The following is a 12452-nucleotide window of genomic DNA, read 5'->3' as shown; positions in this document are numbered from 1 at the left end:
ATAACCCTCAGAGAAGTCTCTGATCTAAAACTTACATCAGACAACTTTCCAAAAAGGAGACTAGGAGTCCTTAATTTCCATCCCAGGCCACATAGTTTATTTGGTTCCTTTCATCTTCTCTGAGGCTATCTTCTGATCCCATCACCCAACCCTTGTCCTCCTTTCTACCATGACTGGTTGGTTGGTCCTGTCAGACTATAGTCCCATTTCAACCCAGAAAGAACTTTCATTTTACTGTTTCCTTTGCATAGAATGTTCTGCTCAATAAATACCTCAATAATTTAAATCATTAGTGCCATTATTCTACACACTAATTAACAGGTTTATCCAAAAACTTCTGCTTGCCAAGACACAGCTTGACAACCACGCCTTCCCAAAAGTGGGGTTTTGCCATTGCATGAGATGCAATTTCTCAGGATTCACAAAATATATCTTGTCATTTACAAGCTGCGCTGTGCTACAGTAAAATTAGCTTTCTATTATTAGGGCTATCAGAGAGGATACCTAAAGGAACATTTTCCACAGACCGCTTTGAGCATATCTACAAAATAATTTATGATATGACTTTTTTAACATTTGTCAAGGGCTTACAATGATCAAAGAGCTGAGATACAAATAGAAAAACAAGACAACTTCTGCCCTCAAAAGGAGACAACACATATAGGAGGTTTCAGGAGCAAGTCAGATGAAAGGTCTTTAGGACAGGGGCAGCTAGATGGTGCAGTGGATAAAGCACTGGCCCTGGATTCAGGAGGACCTGAGTTCAAATTTGGCCTCAGACACTTGATACTTACTAGCTGTGTGACCCTGGGCAAGTCACTTAACCTTCCTTGCCCCACCCAAAAAAAAAAAGGTTTTTAGGATATAATGCCAAAGAAGATGGTAATACATCTTTTAATTTCATTTCCACTGATAAAACAATTATTTGTTACTGATGTTAAATCATATGACTGTGCTGAGGATTTGGGTGTCATTTTTTGTGGGTTTTCAGTGGCTGACTGAATAACTCCATGATAATAAATAACTCACTACCTCCTCAAACTTCACTAGCTCTTCTTCTTCCCTTTCTGAAACCAAAGAGAGTACAGAAGATGACTTGGGCTGACCCAATATACTAGGAGGGTCAGTAAGGAAACCCAGAGCTGATATCCACTTCCTCTAATTCTCACATTCTCAACTTCATCAAGAATCCCATCTTTCTCCCATAGTGCTTGCTCTGTCAGCAAGTAAACCCAGTTCCTGTGTTCAGGGCTTTTGCTCAACTCTGAGAGAAATAGCAGTTGTTGTTCAGTCATGTTCAACTCTTCCGGACCCCCTTTGGGGTTTTCTTGGTAAAGATACTAGAGTGGTTTGCCATTGCCTTCTCCAGTTCATTTTACAGATGAGGAAATTGAGGTTAAAAAAAAAAAAAAGGTTGAGCAGCTTGCACAGGGTCATAGAGCTAGTAAGTGTATGAAGTCAAATTTGAACTCAAGATGATGACTCCAGATCCAACACTGTGCACTATGGCGCCACATAGCTGCCCTCTGGTACTTTATAAATGTTAGTTGACTCAGTGATCAGTGAAAAGATTAAAGGCAAGTAAAGGCCATTGAAATCCAAAGGAGCTAAAAAGTCAAGGGCTGAGATGCTCTACCTGAAAGAGTAAAAGAAGCCAACTGGCAGGGGTCAGAGCAATTACTGCCTCACATCTCCTGCCTACTCTATTATCCCTTTGGGCCCTGGCCCTGGCCCCCTGCCATTATAGACTTCCCAGACACAATCTCAGCAATGAGATGAAGGAATTCACTCCTGGCCTGATAACTAACTTTGAAATAATTGATCCAGCACTACCTCCAAAGCTCAACCCTCATGACCCAGACTGGCAATTTTAAGACCTACGCCACCCCAGAAGTCGCCATTCACAAAAGGATCATACAAGGGAATGTGATGTTTACTCTATTCATAATGAGCAGCAGCAGTGTCTTTACCTGGATGAACAGTGCCAAATCCCTTGTATTACTCAGAGAACTACATCGCCAGACTTCTATTCCTTATCCAATATGAAATAATCATCCTTGGTGCTGAACTCCATAGCAGAGGACACGAGAGAAGCAGTGATGCTAAAATGTCTTGAGTGGTGTAAATAATGAATTTCCCCAAAGTGGTTGAATTATATGAATTTGCACTGCAAATATGTTTTCATTGGACTGAAACAAATTTCCATAGTTTACATAATCATAACTTGAATACATGTGAAAGAAAGTACATGGACAAGAAAGTGTTCTTTACCAAAATGGCCAGAGGGCTGGGTTTGAATTCTGACCACTAAAACTACTAATGTGATTTAGGCAAGGCACTTAATCTCTATGAAATGTCTGAATTCCTTTATCTAAAAACCAGGGGGGGGGGGGGTGATACAATATCTATGTGGTAAAAAACGGAAGTTTTAGCTGAATCATTTGAGAGTTGAGCACATGTTACTGAATTGGCTTTTGAAGGACCGCCCTTTTGGGGAGGAGACCACGACGAATGAACAGCGGTGCGCCTGCTGCTGCCCAGCGAGCATGGCGAAGCATGCCATACTTCCAGGACGCCAACTTAAAAGTGAGAGAAGAACGGAAGTTCGCTCTCTGTCTCGCTCACACTAGCGGTGACGGCGCACGCTTGGTGATTGGCTCTGGTTCTCGGCCTGGCAGGCAGTTTTGGGATTCGGTGAGTTTTATAAAAAGAAATAGACTAAATTTAGATCTAAGATTATTCATTTGTATTTCTACTTTCCTATTCCCCTAATCGGTATCACCTGTTTGTTGTCTAAACAATAAAAGGTTAATCTCTCACTGATTAAAGCTCAGAGGCTTCTTTTTCTTAGTGGTCTGGGAGATTTATAAGGGAAAAGTTAAAAGGGGAGTTTAATGATTTTATATCCAATTTTAAATCTCACATCTATAATATTGGCTTTCTAGTCATGGTACAAATCCCACCTATGGCATTTACTACCTGGGCGAGAGGTGTCAAACACAGAAACCCCCAAGCTGCAGAGGGCCCCAACCACTCCTAAATGCAGCCCAAACCAGATTAAAATGTAACTAGGAAATATTTAACAAAATAACATTTATAATAGAACAGAGATATTATTAATATACAGTTTTCTAAGTCAATATGCTCAAGGTTCCTTATCACTGTTTAGTGGAGTCCTCATTTCTATTTGAGTTTGACCTGGGTGACTTTGGTTAACTTCCCTAGGTCTTAGTTTCCTTATCTCTAAAATAAAAGGGTTTAGGGGCAGCTAGGTGGTGCAGTGGATAGAGCACTGGCCCTGGAGTCAGGAGTACCTGAGTTCAAATCCGACCTCAGACACTTAACACTTAACAGCTGTGTGACCCTGGGCAAGTCACTTAACCGCAATTGCCTCACTAATAAAAAATAAAATAAAGGGGTTTGGGGAAGCTACGTGGCACAGTGGATAAAGCACCAGCCTTTGATTCAGGAGGACCTGAGTTCAAATACGACCTCAGACACTTGACACTTAACTAGCTGTGTGACCTTGGGCAAGTCACTTAACCCTCATTGCCCCATCAAAAAAACAAGACAAAACAAAAAATAAAATAAAGGGGTTGGACTAAATGACCTCTGAGGTCCCTTCCTGCTCTAAATCTATCATACTATGTGACAAGATATGACCTCTAAGGTCTCTTTCAGCATGAAATTTATTATCCTGTAAAACTTACAATGAAGAGTCCATTTTCAAGTTTTCTTCTAGTAGGAGATTAACTACAATTATCATTATAGTATATTATTATAATTAGGAGATTAATTACATAGCTGGCATTTGTAGAAAACCTCAAGATTTGCAAAATACTTGACACATTCTTTTATTTGAGGTTCACAATAACCCTGTGAGGTAGATACTACCTTGATGTTATCTTCATTTTTACAGATGAGAACAAGAAAGCTTAGAGAGGGCAAGTCAATTGTCCATAGTCACATAGTCAATAAGTGCCTATATCAAACTGCTTGCTCCTCAAGGAGGGAGTGAGGGAAAAAGGAAGGGAGGAAGAGAATTTGGAATTCAAATAAATTTTAAATGAATGTTAAAATTGTTTTTTACGTGTAATTGGGAAAATAAAATGTTTAATTTTTTTAAAAAAGAAAATAAGGGGAAAAAACATTATTTTGAGAAGGGATCCATGACATTAAAAAAAAAGTTAAGGATCTTTAAAATCTCTGTGTATGAAAGTTCTATGGTTCTACTAAGGTACCATCTCTTTAACCTTCCTCTGCCCACACTTTGGTGGAAACGCTAATAACAATGATATGCCTAAAGGACAGGAGCAGGATCATAGAATCTAAATAATCCCCAAACCAGGTTGGCCCTTGTGGCAAAGCTGAAAGCCACTTCCTTACTATTATTAATCAATTTCTTCCATTTATTTACTTTTCTGCCTACCTTAACTTCCACGGAAAGGACTGAATGTGATTTAAAATCACTATTCTTTTTTTTTCAAAGGCAACAGAAATGATATTAAGATCGCTATTCATCTGTTTGGTAAAGGCAACAGAAATAGCAACAGATGGAGGAAGAAACAAACTGAACAGGGTCTTTCTGGGAAGAAAAGCTTACGATACAGAAGCATTTGCTTGATAGGAAGAGTTCGGAGCTCTTATTGCCCCACTCCTTTGACTATCAGTCAAAAGCACCTGTTTAAGAATAATGATAGGGTAGGGGTACTTAAAACATACACACAAAGCAAAAAATAAATCCAGCGCATTAAGGAGGAGGCTGTTAAAACTTGGGGAGAAAATGGATCTGAGGCTCCAGAATGACAGCTGTGGAGCTATATAGATCCCAGCCAAGAATTTCCATTCACAGATGCTACTTTATTGATTAAAATGAAGCAAAGCCACCCCTGCCACTCTAACTGTAGCCCCTGTTTGGAGGAAGAAAGCAAGCAGTAAAAGCCAAAAACTGACATCATGCTGGACTCACAAATGATGCTCCATCTCCATGATGGAAATCTGGAGAGATTGCAGTAAGCAACACTGTGCCTAAATATGTATATGTTTAAATGGAGACCTACCTGTATGTGTATGTGTGTGGAGAGATTAGATAGATCGATAGATGGATAGATAGATAGATAGATGGATAGATGGATGGATGGATGAACAAACAGATGGATAGATAGAGAGATGGATAGATGGATGGATGGACAGATGGATAGATAGATGATAGATAGATAGAAGATAGGTAGATTAGATAGGTTAATAGGTGATTGATTGATTGATAGATAGAAGATAGGTAGATTAGATAGGTTAATAGGTGATTGATTGATAGATAGATAGAAGATAGGTAGATTAGATAGGTTAACAGATAGATGGATTAGATAGGTAGATGATAGATGGATAGATAGATGATAAATAGAAAGAAAGATGACAGATGATAGCTAGATGGATATACGGATGAATAGATAGATGATGGATAGATAGATAGATAGATAGATAGATAGATAGATAGATAGATAGATAGATAGATAGATAGATATTAGGTATATATCTATATGTGTTGAGTCATTTCATCAATGTTTGACTCTTCATGACCTCATTTAGGGTTTTCTTGGTGAAGATACTGGAGTGATTTGCCATTTCCTTCTCTAGCTCATTTTATAGATGAGGAAATTGAGGAAAGCAAGGTTAATTGACTTGTCCAGGGTAGCACAAATAGTAACTATCTGAGGCCAGATTTGAACTCATGTATCCTGACTCCACTGGTTATACTTAGCCACAATAATTTGTTTCTAATGGTGGAATTTTAGGCATTTGGAGGAAGATAATTTTGGGACAAGAAGGTCTTTTTAGTGTCTCTGAAACTATACCACATAGTCAACTTCTTGGACTGCTTCCTGGTAAGTCCTTCCTCCTCTCTCCGACACAGATGCTGGGTTATGCAGTTTAGTTAGATGGTAGAATTACCCATTTGTTTCTTCTGCTGAATATTCTTAATTCTGTTCTGCCAGGTTAAGAAGAGTAAGTTCTTGGGGCAGCTAGGTGGCGCAGTGGATAGAGCACCGGCCCTGGAGTCAGAATTACCTGAGTTCAAATCCGGCCTCAGACACTTGACACTTACTAGCTGTGTGACCCTGGGCAAGTCACTTAACCCCAATTGCCTCACTAAAAAAAAAAAAAAAAAAAAAGAGTAAGTTCTTCTGTGGATTCTGAATGCAGCTTGAATGATACTGTTCCTACTTTTTGGTTGTTTTTCTTCTTTGTTGAGGTTTTTCCCTTCCGTTCTGATTCTTCTTTCACAACATGACTAATGCAGAAATATATTTAACATGATTGTACATATATGACCTATATCAGATTGGTTTCTGTCTTGGGGAGGGGGGAGGGAAGGGAGGGAGGGAGATAAATTTGGAACTAGAAATCTTCTGAAAACAAATGTTGAAAACTATCTTTACAAGTAACTGGAAAATAATAAAATACTTTTATGATAAAAAAGAATAAGTTCCTGGTTCCTCTTCTTCCTCTTCTTCCTTCAATGTCAGCATTGTATAATGGTTCCTTTTTGAGCTCCCTTCTCAAATATCCCAGGAATAGAATTAAGTCCAGTGGAACATGCATTGGATTTGGCACCAAAAAGACCTGGAGTCTTGGCTCTCCTACTTACTATCTATGAGGCCTTCTGTAACAATCCTCATCAGTAAAATGATGCTAATAATAATACCTGATCTACCTGCTTTCATAGGGTTTTCATCAAAATGACATGAAGTAACATATATTAAAAACATCATGAAAGCACCTCTCCAATCCAATGGCCACCATCCTAGTTTAGCTTTCTATTACTGGAACATAGATTTAGGGCTTCAAGGGACCTTGAAGACCAAACCCCCTCATTTTATTGATGAGGGAACCGAGATAGAGATTGCATGACTTGTCCATGATTTCATAGTAAATTACTGAGCCAGGATTTGAACCCAGGTCCTCTACTTCAAAATCCACTACTCTTTCCACCACACCCATTGCTCAGCCTTTCAGCCTTTGACAAGTCAAGACAGGGCATTTCTGCCAAGATGGCTGCTTTCTTGGAGGCAGATCACCCATTTTCCAGATATCTACACCAGCAAAATAGCTGAAATCTGTACCAAACCAAATATGATCAAGAAACCCAATAAGAAACTACTAGATGTGCCTTCTTCTATCCCAGAACTTCAGAAAAAGTTAGCCACAGGCAATAAGAGGAGAGAGGGCCTCCTGTAAGGCTAATGCCAATGCAGAGTAACAAGCTGGCAACCTTATATTAGATCCAGAGGTGCAGGGGCAGCTAGGTGACACAGTGGATAAAGCATCAGCCCTGGATTGAGGAGGACCTGAATTTAAATCTGGCCTCAAGCACTTGACATTTACTAGCTGTGTGACCCTGGGCAAGTCAGTTAACCCTCATTGCCCTGCAAAAAAAGGAAGAAGAAGAACCAGAGGTGCACAAAGCTTAATGTCCAGAGGCAACCAGAGCACAGGGCTCCTCTGAGAAAACCCCACAGGGGGTAACAGGCAATTTCAAATATCTTGTAACCATGTCTTTTATTTTATTATCTTTTCACTTAACAAAAATCTATTTTCTCTCCCTTTTACCCTCCCCCCCCCACCAATAAAAAAAGAAGACAAAACCCTTGTAACAAAGATGCATAGTCCGAGCAAAACAAATTCCCAAACAAGCTAGTTCCAAAGAACATATGCCTCTATCTGCATCAAGAATTCATCATCTCGGGGTAGCTAGGTGGCGCAGTGGATAAAGCCCCGGCCCTGGATTCAGGAGTACCTGAGTTCAAATCTGGCCTCAGACACTTGACACTTACTAGCTGTGTGACCCTGGGCAAGTCACTTAACCCCCTTTGCCCTCTCTGGGTCTCATTGTTCTCAATTATAAAGTGAAGGAACTGGCCTAGTGTTTTGTTTTTGTTTTTTAGTATTTTTTTTTTAGCTCTAGATCAATGATTCTATGATCTCAGTGCAGTTGTATCAAACCCAAATAGAAACCAATGCCTGGACCTGCATATTGTCTTGGAAAAATCACTGGACATTATCTATTTTACATATTATTTTAAATTTATTTTGTTAAACATTTCCCAATTATTAATATTTTTTCAAGTGTTTGCCAGCCTATGCTCTGAGTTTGACACCTCTGATCTAGTGAGCACTAAAACTGTACCCTAGCTGCTGATCCATGGCCAAATCGTGAAACTGAAATAGATGTCTAGTAGTCGTGGGACAGCCCCACCTCTGATTCCTTCTAGAGAGTCCCCTGTCTCCTTTCAGGAATTTCCATTAGCTCAAAGGAAATCCCAAATCAATCCACAGATCCCCACACCAGATACATACCTCTAGGTACATCCAACAGGGACTGACTTTGGGGGGTGGTTTGGGGGTGGCATAAGCAAAATTGTAATGTGGAAATTTGTCTTTCCTCTCTCTAACTCCTGCCATGATAATCACACCTTTCTTCTGCTCCTCAATCATGCCTTAGTGTGAATTTAAGCCCTTTGCCTCCTTTCTCAGGAGTATTTTCATTTTACACTTTATCTTGAAATGTGAAATAGAAGACTATGCCCAGTTAAAGGAATTACATTGGGTATGGGAGATATTCAAGGACACACAGACCCTCCCAGATCCCTGAAGACTATCACTTAAGATTAGCTGCCAATTCCACCTTTGAGTAATATTATAATAATACCTTAGGTTTATACAGGGCTTTATTGCTTATAAAACACTGTTCTTCCACTCTTATGAGATAGGTAATGAAAATATTACAATGTCCATTTTGCAGACAAGGAAAATTGAAGCTCAAGCATTTTGCCCAAGGTTTCAGGGCTAGGTTACTACAGAGTTGGCACTTTAACCCTAAATCCAGTGCTGTTTTCCACAATATACAGGGTTGTACTAGAGGTATCTCAAACTACCTCAAAAGACCTGATTGTTCAATTTTGCATTGTGAGCCTTTATAGCTCAGAAATTGGCAAACACTACAAATCAGGGCTCGATTCTGTTTTGTTGATTGTCTAGACATAAGAAAATGATGGGAAAATATGAAGAATGCAGATTAAAGTTTAAAATGTATCTTGCATTTTCAGGGTGATAGTTGTTAAACATTTTCACTGTTTCTCCATGAAAATGGAGAAAGTAAGGTCACACAAGTGGCCAGAACATATTTGGATTGCCTGGACCCGGAACCCACAGTACTTTAGACAAGGGTCTGGAATGCAAGCAGGCATTCTTATTGTGTGTGTGTGTGGGGGGTGGTATATTAGTACCCCATTTGTAAAATACCTCTTTCATAATATTTATGGCCCAAAATGTTTTTCTTACATCTAACTTGAACCATATTCTTTATCTACAACCACCCTGCCCCTCTTTGATTTCAGCTTTTCTGCTTAATCATTCTTCACCAATCAAAATTGTCCTTATTTCTCCTGCTTCTTTTAGACAGGTAATCCATTCTCATTGTTTCTCTGTCTCTGCCCCTGTCTTCTCTCCTCTGTCTCCATCTCCTCTTTGTCTCTCTGTCTCTCCATTTCTCTCTGTCTCTCTCTGTGTCTCTCTGTCTCCGTTCATCTCTTTGTGTCTTGTCTCTCTGTCTCTCTCTGTCTCTCTGTCCCTCTGTCTCTCTCTTTCTCTCTGTCTCTGTCTCTCTGTCTCTGTTCATTTCTATGTCTCTGTCTGTCTCTGTCTCTCTGTCTCTGTCTCGCTGTCTCTCTCAGTCTCTGTCTGTCTCTGTCTCTCTCACTGTGTGTGTGTATGTGTTTCTCTCTCTCTCTCTCTCTCTCTCTCTCTCTCTCTCATTCTCTACCTTGCCGGGTTTTACAAACTCAGGCTAACCAATTATGATTTCCCTTCTCAACAGCCTTATGGTGTGAATGCATTGAATGCCACAGGGAATATCAAGCCGGTTTGGGGTTTGCTTCTGTGAATCTCTTACTGACTTTTACCCATGCAATCAATAAGAAAGAAAGACAAGGTTACTTATAAATCTGATAGTGAAATAAGATGGCAATATAGTTCTTGTGGTTTATTTAATTTAACTTTTTAATGTAATATTTTGAGGAGAATACAGAGACAAAGGAAAGGAGAGGCCAGGCTCCCCAGACTCACCGACTATAAATGTTCCAATAATTTCATAATGCCAATATTTCACCATAATTAGAGGACAGAAGTCAACTGTTTATTTTTATTGACATACAGCCAAACATGGACTTAGCAACAAAAATTCTCCTGAGATCATGAATTAAAAAACAAACTCTTCAAAAATCGATAAATGTAATTGTCTTTCAAAACAAGATCAAACTGGGAAGGAGGAGATTATGAGGAAAAAGAACAATGAACGTGGAATCAAGAGACCCGGGTTCTAGTGCTGGCTCTGTTCCAGACTAGTTATGCAATCTTGCACAGGAGTCTTTACTACTAAATGCTCAGCTTCTTCACTTTCAAAATTAGAGGAGTGAGGGGCAGCTAGATGGCGCAGTGCATAAAGCACCGGCCCTGGATTCAGGAGTACCTGAGTTCAAATCCAGCTTCAGACACTTAACACTTACTAGCTGTGTGACCCTGGACAAGTCACTTAACCCCAATTGCCTCACCAAAAAAAACTAAAATTAAAAAAAATTAGAGGGGTCAGACTGGATGATTTCTAAATTTCCAACTCTAACATTCTGTAAAATCTACAGGAATTTTCATGTCCTATTTTCCACCTATGCAATCTCTTTCAAGTGATCAATCAACAAACATTCATAAAATGACTACTATGCTCCAGATATTTTGCTGCGCTTTTTGTGAGGATATATCTTGAGCATGATCTTAGCCCAAATCAATTCAATTCAGCAAGCTTACATGATCTTTCTATGTGTCAAGTACCATAGCAGAAAGGAAAGAAAATATGGTTGAGGTGCTGAACCACAAAATCAAAGTATGTTCAATTCATACAGTAATTTTGTCTTCACTTTGCATGTTATTTACTTAATTTAAAAATCTCCCCATTCCCTGAGCCTTTTCACTGTGCCCCCAGTGGAAAAGCACCCCACTGCTACAGAGCTACATAGGAATGACCTTCCTCTAAAGGCTAATATTTCAAACATATGCATTTTTTAAAATTTTTTTTTAAGTGAGGCAATTGAGGTTAAGTGACTTGCCCAGGGTCACACAGCTAGGAAACATGCATTTTATGTTTAAAAGAAGAATTTTCTTACCATTTGTCTCCTGTTCTCCGCCAAATTGATGCCAATAATTCCCAAGAAAGATCCAAAGCCAAGCTGAAACCAAAAGGAAAAAAAAGGGAAATCAGGTTGATATTTCAGCATGCTTAGCAGCCTAGTTAGGAAAGTTTAACAGTAAGTAATAAAGCTAATAATGCAAGTTTGAAAAATATTTTATGATAGCAAAAAGAGGTCATCTCCATCTTATACTAGCACCAAAGCAGGATGGGACTCTTTGGGACATTATTTTTTTGGTGAGGCAATTGGGGTTAAGTGACTTGCCCAGGGTCACATAGCTAGTAAGTGTTAAGTGTCTGAGGCCGGATCTGAACTCAGGTCCTCCTGAATCCAGGGCTGGTGCTCCATCCACTGCGTCACCTAGCTGCCCCTCTTTGGGACATTTCTAGGAAGTGATTAGGTATAGTTCCCTCATAAGGAGCCTGAATAAATTTGCATTCAGAATATGGTCTCAGGTTCCACTCCAGACAAGATTTTACATGCATATATACATGTGTGTTTATATATGCACGTATGTGTTTGTGCATGTCTGTGTACTAGTTTGTATGCATTTATATTTATCCATACATGTGAATATATTGTTTATGTATATACATACATGAATGATATAAATAATGGATAATGGCCATAATAATAATTAGCATTTATATAGCACTTTAAGGTTTGCGAAACACTTTATAAATATCTCTATTTTATCTCACAACCACCTTGGGAGGTAGGTGCTATTATTAACCCCATTTTATGCATGAGAAAACTGAGGTAGTCAGTGGTTAATGATCTGCCCAGGGTCACACAGCTAGTGAGTATCTGCAGACAGATTTTCAACTCAGGCATTGCTCACTTCAGGTCTAGCCCTCTATCCACTGAACAGCTAATTAGGGCATGTTACCATATGGAACATATGTAATGATATGTAATAATAGCAGAATAGGGACTTCCTTTCTATGGTCTCGTTTCAGGTACATGAAGATATATGCATCCCTCTAAAATATATCACCGATGGGCTTGCCTAAATTCTAACAACAGAGAATAATGCTTTTGAATTTGGGAAGGTTTTTTAGGACTGGGACTGGGATTTCGTTAACTCTTTACCAAATGCAGAAAGACACTTACTCTTCAACTTAGAGACTTAGAAAGTTGCCTTGGTCACTGAGAGATTAAGTGACATGCCCAGGATTTCAAAGCCAATGTATCTCCTAGGTAAGATGTTAACCC

At 39.3% G+C, this 12452-nt stretch overlaps 1 protein-coding gene across 1 annotated transcript in view; it reads right to left on the bottom strand.

The window, feature by feature from the left end:
- Positions 1 to 12452, bottom strand: part of TMEM255B (transmembrane protein 255B) — a 132646-nt gene that overhangs the window by 90501 nt on the left and 29693 nt on the right. Inside the window, exon 3 of the mRNA XM_043996095.1 lies at positions 11214 to 11276. Coding sequence (XP_043852030.1) covers positions 11214 to 11276 — 63 coding nt within the window. The remainder of the gene's footprint in view (positions 1 to 11213; positions 11277 to 12452) is intronic.

This window comes from Dromiciops gliroides, chromosome 3, assembly GCF_019393635.1.
Source record: "Dromiciops gliroides isolate mDroGli1 chromosome 3, mDroGli1.pri, whole genome shotgun sequence".
Lineage (NCBI taxonomy): Eukaryota > Metazoa > Chordata > Mammalia > Microbiotheria > Microbiotheriidae > Dromiciops > Dromiciops gliroides.
Note: the sequence above shows the minus strand (reverse complement) of the source record. Positions and strands in the feature narration are given on the sequence as shown.